Source organism: Pseudorca crassidens, chromosome 14 (genome assembly GCF_039906515.1).
Source record: "Pseudorca crassidens isolate mPseCra1 chromosome 14, mPseCra1.hap1, whole genome shotgun sequence".
NCBI lineage: Eukaryota > Metazoa > Chordata > Mammalia > Artiodactyla > Delphinidae > Pseudorca > Pseudorca crassidens.
Window position 1 is genome coordinate 20,439,469 of NC_090309.1, and position 20,742 is coordinate 20,460,210.

The window sequence follows — 20,742 nt, forward strand, 5'->3', positions numbered from 1 at the left end:
GAAGAGATATTATGAGCCCAATTTCTTTCATCCTCTCATATCTAGGAAAGCTCTAAAATCATTAATGGATGAGCAGCAACCTTCTTGTGACTAGCAGCAACCCTCTGCCAAAATGTGCGCTTGAATGCATGTCTCCCCCTTCACCAAAATCACATATATACCAACCAGAACCACCCCACTTCTTCGGAGCAGTTCCTCAGAGCTAGCCAAGAGGCTGTCTCCCTGGCTATGATGCTCATGTTGCCCCAAATAAAATCTAACTCACAACTTCCACATTGTGCATTTTTTTCAGTTGACAATGTTAGGAGAACACATACAAAGTCTATTACAAATGGAGTAACAACCAATAAATGGAAGCTATTATGTTTATTATTCTTGCTGAAAGATTACAGCATTTTAAAACCCCAAGGTCTCCAGCAAGAGGGGTGAGGTGAAAGAATTGTCTACCATTATCTCCCAATATGTTGCAACAAGAGCCATAAACAGGGCTCCAGGTTGATGTGGCATATTCCTGGGCCCTCAGCTAGTGCAAACTTTGGCTCACTGGTGTATTTTATTTAACAAAATATGCAATAGATAAAACTACTGCAAATGTTAAAATCTGCATTAAGATGAACCCTAAGGCGTATGGCATTTTCACATTTATGCATGTTTTTCTTCATGATACTTTCATATCAAACCTCTTTTTATCATTTTTGTCATTGTATATATCTCTAGGTTTTTTTTATTTTTTTAACGTCTGATAGCGAAGCTTCTGAAAATTTATCTCATTCCTGGATAGCACCCTTTTCAATGGAAATAAAGACTTTAGTTAAAGATGATGTATATAAAGATGTAATAAGTTTAGGTTATTAACGATTCTCAAACTTTGGAAGCATAAGATTCATTTGGGGTACTACCTGGAAATAAAGATTCCCAGTGTTACCCCAGCCATACTGAATCTAGTTTTGTGGCTAGGCACAGGAATATCAATTTTTTATGGACATTGCCCAACCTCACCCAGGTAATTCTGAACCAGGTGGTCTGTGAACTTCACTCTGAGAAACACTTGTGAAAGAAACCTCTATAAAGGAGGGAAGCAGGTGCCATGGGAGGGACGGTGAACAGCAGTGTGGGGACACAACAAAGCATCACCAGATCCCTGACTCAGCTGCAGTCTGAAACTGCAGAGACACTCACCATACCAACTTCAAGGTCTACCCTTACTTGATCTAATAAACATGCACTCTATTACATTACTTGAATAATAGTATTTTTTTACAGTAATGGATCCTACTCAGCAAAGTCCAGGCTCCAAGAAGTGAGACATATGATGAGAAATGAGTTCTCTTTCTTTCTCATCTAGTTTTTGCCTCTCAAATCCCCATTTTCTGTCCTAGAATTCTCTTCTTCTCTGAAGGTGCTCCCCTTCAATGGAAGCACCTGCTCCCCTAGCTCTCCAGCCATACAGGAGTGAAATATCACCCCATGACAAGAGGACCCCACATTCACAATACAGGAAAGTACCATCCATATAAGGGTAGTCAGGCCGCCGCACAGTACAGAAAAAGGAAGTTCAATATCTCTAGTAGACTCAAGCATTCAGGATGCAAAGAGTAGAGGCATAAAGCAAGGGATACCTGAGAAAAAGGACAAGCAGAGGAACATCAGAATCCTTGCAATACCTGAAATGCTCCTCCTTAGAGAGGCTGACCTCTGTGGAAAGTGGGGTAGGAAAGAGGACACTCCCCTCCTTCTTCCCCACAGTGTTGCTTTACATATTGATAGGGCGGCTGGAGGAAAAGAGGCAGAACTGCGTGAAGTTAGGAGCTTCTTGTCCAGGGAAATGGCCTCTGACCAGATCTCAGCTGGGGAATTCACACAGTTGATATAAATGGGAAGTTTCTGTTGGACAGCTCATTCCACCAATACTGCATCCCAGTACCAAAGCGGATGGGAAAGGAGAAAGCTACCAGGTCATCAAGAGGCAAAGATTTATTCCTCCTCAGAGATGTGAGGACACCTTTCTCTCTCCCTCTGTTACTTTTTCTCAGTCTTGTTCTGTCTGTCTCTGCCCACTATTCATCAGTTACTCAATAAATATTGATTGGGTAAAAAAAGAATAGTAATAGTGGAACTAGTTGGTATAACCATATCACTCCACATTTGAAATTGTATCAAAACAAAGAAAAGCTTGAATGAATAGTGAAAGGTTTGACCACCTCTTTGATTTAGGAAATGCTTCCATGAAGAAGCTACCTCTTTCATCTATCTGTACCTCTTTTATCTATACCTCTTATCACTTTGCTCCATGAGATCCCTCTTAATGTTGGGTTAAGGTCATGTACATTTCTGTCTACACCCTGGCCTGGCACATCTTATTGGCTGGGCCATGTCTTAATTGTTTTGATTTGTCTTGCCCAGACAGAGAGTGGACTGTTGACAGAAGAATGAAAACCCAAGCAACTGCTCCAAGGCTTAAGAGGGTATGGAAATATAATAATGAAATAGCACAGAACCAACTGCTGTGTTACACCATTAAATTAATCTGCTTATTGGGCAAACACGAAGGACAATGTCTATCTTTCAAATGACAGCCACATGGCTTTCTTTTACAACAACATTAAATATTTCACTGTTCTACAGATTTAGTTCTACTATATACTTATATTATAGTTATACTATATACTCAACACATATTCCCTGAATGCCTACAGAATGTCAGGCATGGCAAAACATCATTTGGCATGGAATTATATCTATCCATAACCTCTTAATATAGAATATCAGGCTGTCCCTGCTATATAAGTCTCCCCTATCTAACTCCATGTAAACTACAAGCTCATAAATCTCATAAAATGACTGATTGCTCTCAGCTCACTAAAGTGAACCAGTAGCTAACATAGACTGATGAGTCATCCAAGTAGGGCTGATGAGCAAGAAGCAAATTAGTCTAGTTCTTTTCAAATCAGCTGCACAAAGGAATCACCTGGGGAGCTTTAAAAACCTCAATGCCTGGGTTGCACCCCAGAGTTCCTGACTTAAATGATAAAGCTCAAGTCCTAGATGTCAAGAATTTCCAAAGCTCCTCAGGTGATTCTAACATTTGCTAAAATTTGAGAACCGCTAGATTAGCCCATAGTTTAGAAACTAGAGTCTTCAATCCAGGGAGAGCTTGGTGGTAAACATTAAAAATGTTTTGGCATTCTTTGTCCCAAAGCTGGCCAGAGCTTCCATATGAAGACCTGATTGAAATAACTCCCGCTGCAATCCCCAGGAGCAGCTTTTCTATGTAGAGTTCACAGGCGGCACAACTATCCAATCATAGTTTGCTGGGACCACTTACAACGACCACTAATTCTAAGCCACACTGAGCTATTCAATCCTCCTCAGGAGACTGCTAGACACTGATGCAGCTCTCCAGAATCCTGGGTCTAAGATTGATCATTAATAAGAAGGAAAGCTATTTTCTTAAGGAGTACAGATTGATTTCATAAATTATAATGAATAAATTTACTCTGACATTTATATAAAATTTAATTTCTCAAAAATCCTTGTGACTTCATTATGTAAAACAACTTAATGAAGCAAACACAACAATTACTGTCAGTTTTTGAAAAATGGAGACACTGAGGTTGAAAGTGGTTAAGTGATTTAGCTTAAATCATATAGTCAATGACCAAAGTAACACTGGAAGTCAGATATATTAATCAAACATCCAATGCTCTGCTAACTTCATATGTAAATCTCTTTGAATACCACCTGCCATGTGCTACAGCATCATGCCAGGTCCTTTAAGAGCAGAAAGAAATCTACACACATCATTGGTCCTATTCTAATGAAGTTTAAACTTAAATTAGGAAGACAATATACATATATGTAGTACTTTACTTATGATAAAACAGACAGACACACACACACACCCTTGACCAACCATCTTTACCCAAGTCTAAACTATCCCATCTTTATCCAAATCAAAAATATCAGTGTTCTAAGCTTTGAATACGATTTCTCTTCTTTATATATGTTTAGGTAATTTATTTTGTTACTTGTTTTTAATACAAATGCTGTCATAAGCCTGCTCAAATATCTTTTTTTTTCAGTTTATAACTTAGAGTACGGTAAAATCTTCTACTGAAATATTCTAGGGTAAAGATATTGTCATCACTTATACTGAGCACTTTAAAAAACCTGACATGCAGCCTAGGATTAAATATATATTTTTTAAATGATAAATTCAAACAACATTAAGTTTAACCCTATGAGATACAATAATGACATAGTTAAATAGATAATTTCATATATAATCTTGCCAGATTACAGTAATTATAATCATGAATATTGTGAAACTTCAAAAGAACAATAACTCATTCTATATTAAAAATCTGAAAATGGAGATGTAAAATACTAAAGCTTCAGGCATTTACTCAGGCTGAAAATGTTTTTTAAAAGTGGCAATCCTGGGACTCCCCTGGTGGCTCAGTGGTTAAGAATCCACCTGCTAATGCAGGGGACATGGGTTCGAGCCCTGGTCCACGAAGATCCCACCTGCTGTAGAGTAACTAAGCCCCTGCGCAGAGCGACAACTACTGAAGCCCGCACGACTAGAGCCCGTGCTCTGCAACAAGAGAAGCCACCGTGATGAGAAGGCCATGCACTGCAACGAAGAGTAGCCCCTGCTCACCGCAACTAGAGAAAGCCTGCACACAGCAACCAAGACCCAACACAGCCAAAAATTAATTAATTAATTAAAAATTTAAAGTGGCAATACTTTTGGCCATTTGATCTAAAAAAGCAAAAACAGCTCAATAGTAAATGATATCTAATAGATTTAATTCTGAAAGTATACATCATTTAATAAGTAAGCATGTGTGGATGCTAGAGCCACTTTAAAGGAGGAAACTGGAAACTGTTTCTAAATGTCAGTGTTTTCATAATTTCTGAATATCATCTTATGTATTAGAAAGTAGATTTCTATGATGGAAGGAAAGATACTATGTTTCAAAGTTTCAGTGACTCAATACACACCTGCCCTAGTCCTCACTTACTCTCCCAAGTTCCTTTCTCCCCATCTCTCTCTGAAAGTCAACTCAGCCTCTCACTTCCAAATAAAATCTGGGTAATGGGCAAATAGAAAATTTGGGCAAAGCCAGACAGGCTACGGATATTACACAACAAATAACCAAGTTGGGGCAGAAAGCAGAAAAGAGAGCCTGTGGGTACAGAACTGGAAGGAGGGTGTGAGGACCTTGTTCTCAGGGATAAGAAGCACAGACGTCTGAAGTGTATTTGAGACTGAGAGGTATTTGAAGATGAGAGAAACACAAGAGAATTTCAAAGGCTTCTTCCAATAAAATTTGTTATTTTGCAAATATAACAACGTTTCCTTGAATTTGACCCTGTTCAGAAAAGGACATGTAGCAGTTAGGCTTTGAACAGGCAACACATAAGCATCATTTCTTATGCATAATTTTTCTGTAACAAGAAATGGGTAATATAATGAAAATTTAAAATATCCTCTAGAATAACAACCATGATAAGCTGTCCTAAATTAACATCTTTATACTTTCTCACTCTAATATTCCTAGAACAGTCTGGCCAAGAACTATGTTGGTTATTATATTATGTCCACAAAACACCATTTCATACAAGCTTTGAGAAATCTAAAATATAATTTCTACAGAAGGTGTGAAAACTAACTTCTAAGGAAAAAATAAGGGAGAGCTAAGAGGTTGCTGGGGAAACTAAATGAGAAAATGTAACTTGTCTGATAACAGATAAATCTTTGAGAAAATGGACTAGAGGCCAGTTAATAAAAACCCTCAGGGCTTCCCTGGTGGCGCAGTGGTTGAGAGTCCGCCTGCCGATACAGGGGACGCGGGTTCGTGCCTCGGTCCGGGAAGATCCCACATGCCGCGGAGCGGCTGGGCCCGTGAGCCATGGTTGCTGAGCCTGCGCGTCCGGAGCCTGTGCACTGCAATGGGAGAGGCCACAACAGTGAGAGGCCCGCGTACTGCAAACAAAAAAAAAACAGAACCAAAAAAAAAACCCTCAGTACTAGGGAGAGGTTCACTATATTGATGGTGGTGATGGTTTCATGGTGCACACACCTGTTAAAACTTATCAAATTGTACATTTTAATGTGTGAAATTTATTATCTATCAGTCAACCAAAAAAAGGAAAAAAAAAAAAAAACTAGCCAGGCTACAGATGCATGAACACGTGTCCATCTGCAATTCAGAAGCAGTACCAGTTTTCAATAGCACTTGGAAACTTGGAAGCTATCATGTTGCTAAAACGCATACACAAATATACTCCATCCACATTAGATGAAATATGTAAAATTTAACACTTCAACTTAAAATAACAATTTACATGAGTGTAATGTAAATAAAATTAACTTTTAGGGGGAAGAAGATGGCAGTATGAAGAAGGGTTGTTATTTCCAGGGGCCAAATATCCATCTGCGAATTTAAAAAGTGGTTGGTTTGCAAGAAGAAAGGGGATAGAACACTCATTCATCTATTCCTTCATTCATTCAACAAATATTTATTGAAGTCTGATGAGTGCTAAGCATTGCAAATCAATGACCGCAAAAGAGACAGAGTGTGTTCTCTACCTTCATTAATTTCTAGTGTGGCAGAGAAGAAAGTTATCAATCAAGGCACCTCACAAAAATTAAATTATCCTGTGGAAAGTGACAAGGAAAAATCCATGAAAAAGTATGACAGGAGAGTCAGGGAAGGTTTCCCTGGGAAAGTGTTCTTTGAGCTGGGATATGCAGAATGAGTCACCCTTAACTGTGAGAGAGGAGACAGCATGTATAAAGGCCCTGGACAGGTAAAACATGGTGCTTCTGAATAACTAAAACAGAAATTGTTGAATTTAAGAGATACTTAGGAGTTAAAATCTATGGGTCTTGTAATAGACTGTATCTGGAAGGAGACGGAAGTAGCAAGAATGATACCAAGATTTCTGCAATTGGATACGTATGTGTGGCATTCATTAGATAGGAAATGGAGGACACAGGTCAGGCTGGGGCTAGGTGTCTGTTCTAATTTCATGGTGTCTTAGAATTTTCAACTAAAGCTGCTGAACAAGACTACATCAAAATTAAAAACTTCTGTGCATCAAAGAACACAACCAACAGAGTGAAAAAGTAGCCTGCAGAATGGGAGAAAACATTTGCAAAACAATATCTGATAAGGGGTCAATACCTAGAACTCTTAACTACAAGAACAACAGTAATAAAATAAATAACCTGAGTGAAGAATAGGCAAAAGGCTTAAATAAACATTTCTCCAAGGAAGATATAAATATGGCCAACAAGCATATGAAATGATGCTCAGTATAACTAATCATTAGAGAAATGCACATCAAAACCACAATATTGGGCTTCCCTGGTGGCGCAGTGTTTGAGAGTCTGCCTGCCGATGCAGGGGACACGGGTTCATGCCCCGGTCCGGGAAGATCCCACATGCTGCAGAGTGGCTAGGCCCGTGAGCCATGGCTGCTGAGCCTGCGCGTCCGGAGCCTGTGCTCTGCAATGGGAGAGGCCACAACAGTGAGAGGCCCGTGTACCACAAAAAAACAAAACAAAACAAAACAAAACACCACAATATCACCTCACACCCATTATGATGACTACTAAAAAAAAAAAAAAAAAAGAAAATAACAAACATTGCCAAGGATGTGGAGAAACTGGAACCCTTGTGCACTGTTAGTGGAAGTATAAAATGGTACAGCTGCTATGGAAAACAGTCTGGAGGTTTCTCAAAGAATTAAAAATAGAAGTACCATAGGATCCAGCAATACCACCTGTGGGTGTAAATCCAAAAGAACTGAAAGCAGGGTAATGAAGAGATTATTTATATACCCATGTTCATAGCAGGATTATTCACAATAGCCAAAAGGTGAAAGGGACACAAATGTCCATCAATGGATGAATGGATAAAGAAAATACCATATAAATACATGATAGAATATTATCTAGCCCTAAAAAGGAAGGACATTTTGACACATACTACAACATGGATAAACCTGGAGGACATTATGCTAAGTGAAATAGGCCAGTTACAAAAAGACAAACGCTATATGATTCCACTTACATAAGGCATCTAGAGTAGTAAAACTCATAGAAAAAGAAAGTCAAATAATGGTTGCCAGGAGCTAGAGGGAAGGCGAAATTGGGGGTTGTTTAACAGGTATAGAATTTCAGTTTTACAAGAGTTCTGCAGATGTGCTACTCAACCATGTGAATATACTTTACATGACTGAACTCTACACTTAAAATGATTAAGATGATATATTTTATGTTATATGTATTTCAACACAATTAATTTTTTTAATATGCTGAATAAATATTGATAGTATTATAGCTATTTTGCTAGCTATATAATTGATCAGTCGGTAGCTAGCTAACCAGAGAGAGAGATTTTTGAGGAAAGCTGTGAACTGAAAATACAAATTTGGAAGTCATACAAAGAAACAATAATTTTATTACATGACATTCTTCTGTTCCCTGCATCCTTAAAATCTTGAATTTTCAAAGACTCTATAAATGTACAGTCTTCTCATCCTATCCTCCCTAAAGCCTGAGTTTGACACAAGAGTCTGGTTTCATCTCCAGGAGAAAACAAGTTGAAGATTTTCAAGCAACAGCAGAAATGGAGTGTTACCAGCTGTGCTATACTGCCACAACAAAAAAAATCTCTACCTGTCTATGCACCTAATTCTAGCAAAATTAAAAATGAGAAGTGTAGACAGGAAAAAAATAAGACTACTCTTTTGAGTAGTCTTATTTTTCTAGAGAAAAATCCACTGTTTACACATCAATATACATCCTTCTAGAATAATATTATTCTGCTTACCTTGTTTGCGTACATCCTCAACAGCAGCAACCAATTCTTCTTTGAGATCTTGACTCTCCTTAGCGATCTGTTCACCCTTTTCCAGAAAGTTCTGAGTGGCTTGCTCTACAGATGCAGCCAGTACATGGGCTTTCTTTGACCTCCCTTTCTTTTTACCAGATGGACCTTTGTTGCTTGTGTTGACAAGGGTCGTCACCTTAAATACAAAAGAACAACTGTAAAATTACTCTGCATAACTGTCTGGAAATAGCATATTATCATCTCATAATTTTAAAGTATCCTTTGCTTATTAAGTCATGAATACACATCACATAGCCTTATCTTAAGGAAAATGTGGAATTATATAGTTTAGCATATAAATTAACAGCAATTTATTTCCTGTAGAAGAAAAAAGCATGTGAATAAGGAAGAAAAGCAGATTTGCCAGTAGCTCAGTTTCCAATCCACTGGAGGGGGTGCTTTCACAGGTTGACAAATTTAGCACTGGTTGGAATACCCAGCTTCAGGGAGGAAATAAAATAAAATAAAATGTAGAACTGCCTTTGAGCTTTGAATCAGAAGAACCAATAACGGAGCCCAAAAGTCAGGGCAGAGGTGCATGAGTAGTTAATAAATGGTGGGCCATCAATACGCATTATTTATGTGTCACTTACCAAGGACTTTGAAGAGCCTTGCTATTTCTGATTTCATCTTGTAAAAACAAAATGGTAAATTTGATCCAAAGAGACCGAATGATTCAGTCTCAACATTTGGTTAACCTGCTAAAATTTCCAGAATTGAAATTAAATTTGCATTCTCACTCCTTTTCTAAGTATCATAATTTGGATACAATATCTCACCTGCCAAACTTCTTTTAGCACTCTGTCTAGAGCTATTTAATATGCTAACAAGGCTTTTAATATCTTTTAAACAACTTATCTCCTGTAGACTTCTGAACCTTTATTTTCTGCCAGTGAGAAGTCTGGGAGGGAAATGAATGCAACTGTTCCATATTCTATTCAGCTAGTCATCTACACCTCTGCATTTTTTTTTATCAGCTTCCTAAGAATGTGGATGTTGTAGTTTATTTGCACTGACGTGTATCCTGGTTAGCAAACTAAAGGCTTTATTGGAGCTTATCAAGAAAGCTCGTCCAGAGAAAAGTTCTAAATGCTATGGTCTCTACAATTTACTCCAAATCCGAGAGCAAGCGGTTATTAGGCAAAGTCACAATTAATGTCCAGTCAGTTTACAGGGCAAGAGATAATATCAGAAGAAAAGTATTGAATAAATGTGAACCAAGATGATGAATGTAGCAGAACCATTACTTCAGAAGTGGTTAATACAGCGTTGGGAGCTGTCATATTCAGCTTTCTTTTGATTGTTAATAATTAGACACAGTGAATTAAAAAAGGACTCTGTAAGGACACTTAAGTACAAACACTAGACAGAAAAAAGAAAGATAAAGTCATTAAGAATAAGACTGTCAGAAAACGCTAGTTAGCTATAAAATACATATGCAGTCAGTAACACCTTGCAGTCTTTTCAGATCCACCCCCAGAGGCAACCATCAGAAGAAAGACAGCCTGTCTCCAAAGTTACTTTTTGGAGGTACAGGAATGTTCTCCTTAAAGACGGTTTACTCTAGCACATTAACATAGCTCTCTTCCAGGAACCCCAACTCTCCAAAGAGCCGCTACCTGGAAACGAGTTTTTATGCTTCCTAAGCAAACACAGCAAACATCTCAAAAATCTTTTATTTGTATTTATTTTTATTTTTTAATCAAATGTATTTCCCATAGAACATTGTATAAGGTTAAGGTGTACAACATGTTAATTTGATACATGTATATAGTGTGTTAATACATGTATATGTTGTAATATGATTGCCATTGTAGTGATACTTGGCACCTCTATCCCTTTACATAATTACAGTACAATATGGTTGTCTATATTCATTACACTGTGCATAATTTCTCTATTTAGGCTAGGCTCTTTATTGGAGGAAAATATTCCTATTCTCATTGATATCTGATTTGTTCTCATTTTATATATAGTTTTGAGACGTTCTGTGATCTAACTTTTCAGTCTTCAAAAATTAGAAAAAATGAATGGAGTTGGAAGCCATTAATGTTAGGCATATTGGCAGTTTTGGGGAGTGGAAGCTGACAGTGAATCTATTAATACCAAAAGAGCTAAATGACTATATTCTGGTTCACCTTCTGCAAAGGCAAACAGATTTCAATTTTTGTGTTGTCTCATGGTGCATTGCTGTATTAAGCACAGTTTAGGTAATGCTCATAATAACAAGTCAGTATGAAGTGTCAGTATGTGGGAAAAAATAAACATAGAACATTACCAGGAAGTTCCTTAGAAAAATGTAATTACTTTCAAATGAAGCAAATCCATTCAGTCCTCTTTTAGTAAGAGCTCTCATTTATTCACATGTGGAAGAATGTAGAGGGATACAAGATAGCAGAATAGAAGGAAAATTATGAGGCTCCATAAATGCTCATGTCTTAATCAGTCTAGAATAAAGAAATAATTGTTAACTCTCCCTATTGCTATTCAGTGCTTTGTTGAAGAACAAAGTTAACAAATTAGATAAGAAAAAAGAAAGAAGAGATATAAACATTAGAAAGTAGACACATTAAATTGTCATTACTTATAGAGAATATGAACGTATCGAGAAACTACAAAAGAATTAAAAGACAAACTATTAGAACTATTAGAGGTTAAATACTAGATAAGCAATAACAACCTAATAGAACACCATTACCAATGAAAAATCTAGTTTAAAATATCCTATTCACAATAGCCATAAATTGATATTCTCAGAGATAACCATAACACAAAATATAGAATGTTGTATGAAGAAAATTATAATTGTAATGAAGAACATGAAAGATGATTTAAATAATAGAGAGACACACCAATGAGCTCTGGAGACTACAGATCTCTGTGTCTAAGCCTGATATCCAGGCTGGGACTAGGTCTTGGGTAGATGGGGCTTACAGACTTTTTTTTTTTTTTTTGCGTTACGCGGGCCTCTCACTGCTGTGGCCTCTCCCGTTGCAGAGCACAGGCTCCAGCGGCCATGGCTCACGGGGGCCAGCCGCTCCGCGGCCTGTGGGATCTTCCCGGACCGGGGCACGAACCCGTGTCCCCTGCATGGGCAGGCAGACTCTCAACCACTGCACCACCAGGGAAGCCAAGACTTACATACTTTTGAAGGTCTAGTGCAGCTTGTTGGCAACCTTTTAAGAGATGGTTATTCTGTAGAAATTCCTGGTTGAATGGTACACCTTCTCTTACCCCAATCAGGCACTCTCTCTAATCCCCACATCAACTTTCACCCAAGGCAAGAGTCATTCAAGATCCACACAATCCCATTACCTCTCTAACAATTTGTGAGCACATCTTTTGTGCAGAAGAAAAAAAATAGAAAACATAAAGTTCCAGCAACAGAGACTAGGCGTAATAGCATGAACACTGACATGTAAAAATGGGCATGATGTTTTCTAGGTAGTAAGGAGACCATTCTCACTTGAGAGGGCGGCTGTATATGAATGATATAGGAAACAAGATTAGATAGATGCGGTGGAGTAAAACTTTTAAACGCTCTGAAACCCAAGCTAAGGAGTTTAGCTTTTATTAGCCACTGTCAACATTTTTTTTAAATGAGAAGCATATGTGTTAAAGTGTCCGTGTTCTCTTTCCATTCATTTCTCAGCCCACTGAAATTCTGCTTTTATCCTCACACCTCCTGTAGCAGAGTCCTCTTAAACTGATCTCTCACTAAAGTAATTAATAAGTTGCCAAAATCAAATTACTTTTATCTTATCATACTACTCTATCACATTTAGTGCTATTGACTCACTTCTTCTTTCTCCTGGAAATATCTCCTGGCTAATTCTTTTAGCAATAATCTTTTCCTTCTCCAAACTCCTGTCGCTTTTAGGAGGGTCATCAAGCTTACTTGTCTCTGTACCCACCTTTATCTTCCTCCCTCCTACACCAGGAAAGACTTGCTGCTACCACCATCTTTTTTTTTTGAATTTATTTTATTAAAGTATAGTTGATTTACAATGTTGTGTTAATTTCTGCTGTACAGCAAAGATATTCAGTTATTCATATGCATACATTCTTTTTCATATTCTTTTCCATTATGGTTTATCACAGGATCTTGAATCTAGTTCCCTGTGCTATACAGTAGGACCTTGCTGTTTATCCATTCTCTATATATACTAGTTTGCATCTGCTAAGCCCAAACTCCCAACCCTTCCTTCCCCCACTCCCTTGGCAACCACAAGTCCGTTCTCTATATCTGTGAATCTGTTTCTGTTTGTTAGATTAGTTCATTTGTGTCATATTTTAGATTCCACTTACAAATGATATCATATGGTATTTGTCTTTCTCTTTCTGACTTATTTCACTTAATATGATAATCTTTAGGTCCATCCATGTTGCTGCAAATGGCATTATTTCATTCTTTTTCTATAGCTGAGTAATATTCCACTGTACATGCATACCACATCTTCTTTATAGATTCATCTGTAAATGCACATTTAGGTTGCTTCCATGTCTTCGCTATTGTAAATAGTGCTGTTATGAACATAGGGGTCCATGCATCTTTTTGAATTATCATTTTGTACTACCACCCTTTTAAACTGATCTTCTGATCACATCATTCAGATTCATTGGCTATGCCAACTTCTCTCTAAACCCTCAACATGGCCCCTCTCTGTAGGCAACTCAACCTTAGCTTAGCAGGATATTTGATTTTCTCTAGTCATATATCTCAAATATTTCCTCAATGTCTCTGCCTCTCATCAAAGAAGAGAAGAAATCCTGCAGCTCATAGATGAGAGTATAAGTGGTTAATCGTTCCAGAACCTTGACCTAATGATGGTCCCAATGGACCCTGGTCAATAAAAAAACCTCAGCAATAGCAAGAGGATGGGAAATATAGTTTTCAGATACATTGACTGTGTGATTTGAGTATGAAACTACGAGACCCAGGCTGGTATAGACTGCTCATCATCTAATGTCCTAAGAGTAGACCCTCCATTCTTACACAACGGCAAGTAATGCAGTAGCCAACACCACTTCATTCCTTTCTTTTTTTTGCAATGTGTTTTATTGGAAGGCAACTTATCTGACCATGTCTCTTCAACTTGATCAGTTCTCTGCTTCCAGGATGTACAAACTCAATAGACATGGAAGACTTCTTCCCAAACTATAAGCAATAGTGAGGGCACCAAGGCACTTTGTCTTGGCAACTCTGTCACATCTGCCCGTAACCAACAACAGTGTAGTTTGTCTAAGCCTTATCCATAGGGCATTCGATTGAAAGTGAGCTCTGGAGATATCATTGTCACCCAGGGCTGGTTAGAAATATAGACTCTCAGGCCCCACTCCAGACCTACTAAAAGAGAATCTGTATTTTAACAAGATCCCAAAGTAATTCATATGCACATTAAAATCTGAGAAGCACTGAATTCTAGGACAATGATTTTCAGACTTTATCATACCTTATTATTATTATTTTTATTATTATTATTTGCAGTACACGGGCCTCTCACTGCTGTGGCCTCTCCCGTTGTGGAGCACAGGCTCCGGACGCGCAGGCTCAGCGGCCATGGCTCATGGGCCCAGCCGCTCTGCGGCATGTGGGATCTTCCCGGACCAGGGCATGAACCCGTGTCCCCTGCATCGGCAGGCGGACTCTCAACCACTGCGCCACCAGGGAAGCCCCAGACTTTATCATACTTTAGAATCACCTAGATGCTTGTTAGACGGCAAATTCGTAGATCTTATAGTGCTTCTGCTCATGTAGGTCTCAGCTAGTGTATTTCATATGCATCGCATGAAATTAGGATATGTATGGTTTATAGACTTTACTTTCAGAAACAGCAGTCTAGCTGAAGCAAAAGAACATGAGAGAGATAAAGCAATGACTTCTAGAGGTAAACCCTTCCTCTTATTTTAGGTGCCATGACATATCAGGAGTCCGCAAAAACAACTTGTTGATGAATTGATTGAAAGGCAATTTCCTCTGTTAGGCAATCACAAGGAACTTGGAAAAGTAAGAGTAAACAGATGTGAATGCTATAAGTCAAGCCATTATTTGAGCTCTCCAGAAAACCAATAAAAGAGAATCAAGAGCTGAAAATAAAAATGATAACTTAATTTTGCTAGATTCATGCACTCTGTAGATATGAGTAGTTAAGTCTTTATGAATTCTACTGTTGCACTGTTCTAAAGTATTTCATTTGTCATAATTGCTCAGCAAACATAACAGAGAGCTTTGATTACTGTTATAGCTTAAAAAAAAAGCAAGAGCATTGTGAGGTGCATATCTGAAAACAAAATGATCAAAAACAAGTTATTTATTCCAGGAGAAACAGAAGATAAATGCAAAAATCCTTAAAGAGGAAAACTCTTTAAGGGAGTTAAAATGCTCAAATGGTAGTATATTTGATAACATGAAGCCTCTAGGAGAAATCTTGTCAGGTTTTGAGCAGTGCCAAGTCAGAAAAACAACTGCCAAGTAATGAGTCAAAATGAGGTCTTCCTTGAATCACTCCTTGATTACCTAATCTATTCCTTTTGCCATTATACAGTAGGCACAAATATGGCTTGTACTTTTCCTTATAAAATATATGAAATGATATACACTCACCTTGTGGTACAGTCCATTATAAGTTGTTTCCTAGCACAGAATCTCCAGGACCTATAAGGTGTATGTATATTGTGCATTTTGGAGAGAAAAGGAGATCAGCACAGTGACACTAGTGCTCGAGCAAAAGGAGGTGATAATACAGACTTATGGTAGTCTCACTAATAACTAAAGTAAAACTTCCATGTCATAGAAACTATTGCAGTAGAATTTCGGATTGAACTGATCTTTTCTTCCCAAACCCAACTCCACATCCCGTTTTAGACAAAAAGAAGTAAATTACAAGAACTGCAGTTACTGATGCTTCCACAACTTCAAAAGTCAGAATTAGAAATGATGATCTTTTATAACGAGGCACTGGTAATTTAAAGAGGGATAAAATAAAGAATAATTCTGGTCTCTTTGTCTTTGAAAAATTTCTTCCCACTTATTTGATATTGACAGTGTAGATTAGTATGTATGTTCATTGATACAGAGTCCTGGAAGCATGCATTCTTAAACTTTGAAGGTAAGGTTTTATTATATCTAAAGCAGACCTGAACTTCTACTAGTTAATTAATGCTAGAAAGAAAGCCTATAAATAATGTTTCCCATTTAAGTTATTGTTCTTTGTAGACTCACCTGCAATTTTTAAATAAGGCCACAAGGCAAGCCTTCCCACTCAGTTGCTTTGGTATACTTTTTCCAAATACTTTATCTTGAAGAGTATACAGATGGTCTCTGACTTGTCATGGTTTGACTTACTGATTTTTCAGCTTTACAATGGTGAGAAAGCGATATGCATTCAGTAGAAAACATACTTCGAATTTTGATTTTTGATCTTTTCCTGGGCTAGCAATATGTGCTATGATACTGTCTCGTGATGCCAGGCAGGGGCAGCCTCAGCTCCCAGTCAACCCACCATCCCATGATCCCGAGGGGAAACAACCACACACTAATATCCATTCTGTACTCACACAACTATTCTGTTTTTCACTTTCAGTACAGTATTCAATAAATTACATTAGGTATTCAACACTCTATTTAAAATAGGTTTCAGTTATCCATATACATATACCTATTCTTTTTCAAATTCTTTTCCCACTTAGGTTATTACAGAATATTGAGCTGAGTTCCCTGTGCTGTATAGTAGGTATATGTGTAACTGAATCACTATGCTGTACACCTGAAACTAAAACATTGTAAATCAACTATAGTCCAATATAAAATAATTTTTTTATTTAAAAAATAAATTAAAATAAGCTTTGTGTTAGATGATTTTGCCCAACTGTAAGCTATGGTCTAAGCACATTTAAGGTAAGCTATACTAAGCTATAAGGTTCAGTAGGTTAGGTGGATTAATGAATTTGCCATATGATATTTTCAACTTACGATGGTTTTATCAGGACTTGACCTCATTATAAGTCAAGGAAGATCTGTTAACATCAAAAAGTAGATTTCCAAAATTAACCCTAAAACAGACATTCTGTGATTGGGTTTGAGGAATTTCTATGGCCGGCCAGTTTTGACTATATTAAATTTCTATGAATAGCCAGTTATAACTATATCAAATTTTTTCTAGGCTAAACTTTCTGTGGTTACAATTTACAGAGTGGATCAGTTGGGCCCTGGATGATCGATTCATCTTTAGATTAGAAGTGGTTCAAACTTATTTCCTAGCAAGAATCTCACTAGTGTCTATAAGCCAAAATGAAATAAGGTGGCCTTCTCGGGACTTCCCTGGTGGTGCAGTGGTTAAGAATCGCCCTGCTAATGCAGGGGACATGGGTTCAAGCCCTGGTCCGGGAAGATCCCACATGCAGTGGAGCAACTAAGCCCATGCATCACAATTACTGAGCCTGTGCTCTAGAGCCCGTGAGCCACAACTACTGAAGCCCACATGCCTAGACTCCGTGCTCCTCAACAAAAGAAGCCACCACAATGATAAGCCTGCATGCCGCAATGAAGAGTAGACCTCACTCGCCGCAACTAAGAGAAAGCCTGTGTGCAGCAACGAAGACCCAACACAGCCAAAAATAAAAAAAAAAAATTATTTTTAAAAAAGGTGGCCTTCTCCTTAAGCACTTGTTCTTCAGAAGAAACTCAATTTTCCTTATAGGATGTTAAACTAACATTTTCCACGCTCTATTAAGCCTGCTGTTTCATATTTAAGTAGCAGCATTAGGAGCTCAATTTCTTGTAACCTCCAGGGAGTGTGGTCTAGATTTTCTGTCATCCAAAAGCTTGTCTGAGAGAAACAACATTTAGTTTTGCTTGAAGGAAGTGCAGTCCACGTCTCTCTCCACCTATTATAATAGCTCAACTTAAAACACATCAGTAAAGAGAGAAATGGTATTATCCTGGACACTGGTGCAAATGTTTCTACTGCCTTAGTGCAATATCACTTACTTCAACAGAGGATACTACCACAAAGGGTTTTAGAAAGCTCACTGTGTATACTCTAAAGTTATAGATAAGATAATCATTCTTCACATAATACTGAGAAATGTTTGAATGATTTTAGTACCAAGAATATTGGAACCTCTCTTTAGAAACGGGTTTGATTTTATTTCATGGACATTAAATTGTGTAATAAATAAATGATTCCTTTTTTCACTGACTTCAATAAAAAAAAGCTTATCCCAAGTCTGTGGTCCCTATTATAAAGCATATGATTTAATGTTTATTATTACTGTGTTAGTCTCCATCTTTGCTCCTTATCTATACTTATAGTCATCTTTCTTTTTAAATCACTTTCCTTTAAGGTATGTTAACTTTTCAGTATTTTATATATCCTTTAAAGTCTCCATAAATCTTTTACGGAAGGCAGTAAAATATATTCTGTCAATTGATATACCTTTTTTCCACACTTTTACATGTGCAAAATGAAGATTAATCCTACAATCTGTGTCATCTAAAATATACATTTCATAAAATTTTATTTTTTTCTTACAGGTACTTAAATATATATATCTTACAATTGATGACATGCTAGATTTGATAAAACATGGTAAATCAAACAAGCACAAGAAACAAACTTATTTAAAGGATCTAGTAACAACCTAGATTTTCCTAGAATCTCTGTAACTTTCAATGTCTACACTTAAAGCAATGAAAAATTACACTCAAAATTAAGACACTAAAGCAATATCAGAATTCACTGAAGGAGCAACTGTTTAGAATCAGGAATTTTAAGTGAGTGAGAAGATGTTTCTGTTTTTAAAAATCCTAAATGTTGGGACTTCCCTTGTGGTCCAGTAGTGAAGAATCGGCCTTCCAATGCAGGTGACGCAGGTTTGATCCCTGGTCAGGGAACTAAGATCCCACATGCTGCAGGGCAACTAAGCCCACGCACCACAACTACTGAGCTCACGGGCCTCAACTAGAGAGCCTGAATTCCGCAAATTACAGAGCCCACGAGTCCTGGAGCCTGCGTGCCACAACTAGAGAAGAGAAAACTCACACGTCACAACTAAAGAAAAGCCCACGCGCGGCGGTGAAGAGCCCACACGCCACAATGAATCCCGCATGCTTCAACAAAGATCCCGCGTGCCACAATTAAGACCAGACGCAGCCAAAAATAAATAAATAAACAAACAAACAAACAAATAAATAAATAAATCTTCCCCAAAACAAAAAAATCCTAAATGTTCTAACCATCAGCGCCCATCTGAGAAAATCCCATGCTGTTCTTAATGCCCCACCAAATTGAAGAATGACTAAACTACGTTCATGATTCACTATTTTGGATTTAACTAAGATTAAAATAAAAGGAAACAAAATAAAACTAGACTGTTACAAGAAACAGTATACACAAATCTGAAACCATGATAAATAAAAACTATTCTCTGATCAACACTATGTTAACTAAAGGATTCAGTTGACCAAAACTTCTATTCCCCCCAAATTCATCAAGCCTTTTTACTATTACAATCATTGATTGACAATGCCACTTGCTTTGACATTTTCCTTCTTTAAAGTTAGTGGATTCCAACAGAGTGCACACACTCTATGGGAAGTAATGGATAATCCATGGGACGCAGGAAAAGTATCAGGATTCTATATTGGCTTTTGTGTAAAAAAGGAAATTAAGAATTAAGCCATACTAATGTTTCATATAAGGACTTAAACTGGCACCACCACCTCATCTCTACATCAGATGGCCTTGAGCCACATATGACAAATGGGGTATCTTGAGAGAAAGATAAGGTCCACAAATCCAAGGAATTGGCAATGGTGGCCTTACGCTTCAATGTATATACCTTGTTAAGTGGTTTTAAGGATTATATTAATTGATTTTTCAAACATATACAAAAACACCCTCACAAAATGGACCAGACACTTAAAAGGATCACTGCGAATTGGAAACTGGGACTTGACGATAGTACTAAAAATGCAACCACAATTTAACAATTTAAGAAAATGCAGGGCAGACCCTCCCCCTAGTCTTTTTTTTTTTTTCGTGCAGATTTCTTTTATAAATAATCCTTTATTCACTGCAGTGAATACAAGCAGAATATACCACGAACTGAATATGGGTTTAGGTACTTACAACTTCATTTTTATCATTCACATATAGGTGAGAAAAGAAAATGAAACACTGTCTCTAGAAGCAAAGGATGACTTCATATTTTCTTAATTTCTTTCCCTGAGGAGCTTTTAAACTGTAAAATATTCACATTTACATACAGTGTCCCAAAGCTACTTTAACAATACATATTTTGGTTATCTTTTTTTTTTTTTTTTTTTTTTTTTTGGCCAACAGGACTAAATAATCAAGTACAGGTACAGTGAAGCAGGCGAGAGGAAATTATACGTTAAAAGGGGACTCTGTAACAATGGCTTGTTGCTTAGGTATTTCCTCTGCCTACTTGCCCTTTGTTTAGATATCCAGTAGCTATCCAGGCTCTTTTCTGGGAATGAGACAATTTTAGCTAATTGTGACTTTCCTGTGGTTAGTTGTTTTTATTTTATTTTTGTTTATTTTATTTATCTTTTTATACAGCAGGTTCTTATTAGTTATCCATTTATACACATTAGTGTATATTAGTGAATCTCCCAATTCATCACACACACACACCCCCGCCACTTCCCCCCTTGGTGTCCATATGTTTGTTCTTTACATCTGTGTCTCTATTTCTGTCCTGCAAACCGGTTCACCTGTACCATTTTTCTAGGTTCCACATATATGCCTTAATATACAATATTTGTTTTTCTTTTTCTGACTTACTTCACTGCCTATGACAGTCTCTA

General features: G+C 37.4%; 1 protein-coding gene across 2 annotated transcripts in view; it reads right to left on the minus strand.

The window, feature by feature from the left end:
* CTNNA2 (catenin alpha 2) overlaps nucleotides 1-20,742 on the minus strand; it is a 1,189,124-nt gene that overhangs the window by 922,514 nt on the left and 245,868 nt on the right. For both annotated transcript variants that reach the window (XM_067704543.1, XM_067704544.1), the window contains exon 3: nucleotides 8,850-9,045. In XM_067704543.1, the coding sequence (XP_067560644.1) occupies nucleotides 8,850-9,045 (196 nt within the window). The remainder of the gene's footprint in view (nucleotides 1-8,849; nucleotides 9,046-20,742) is intronic.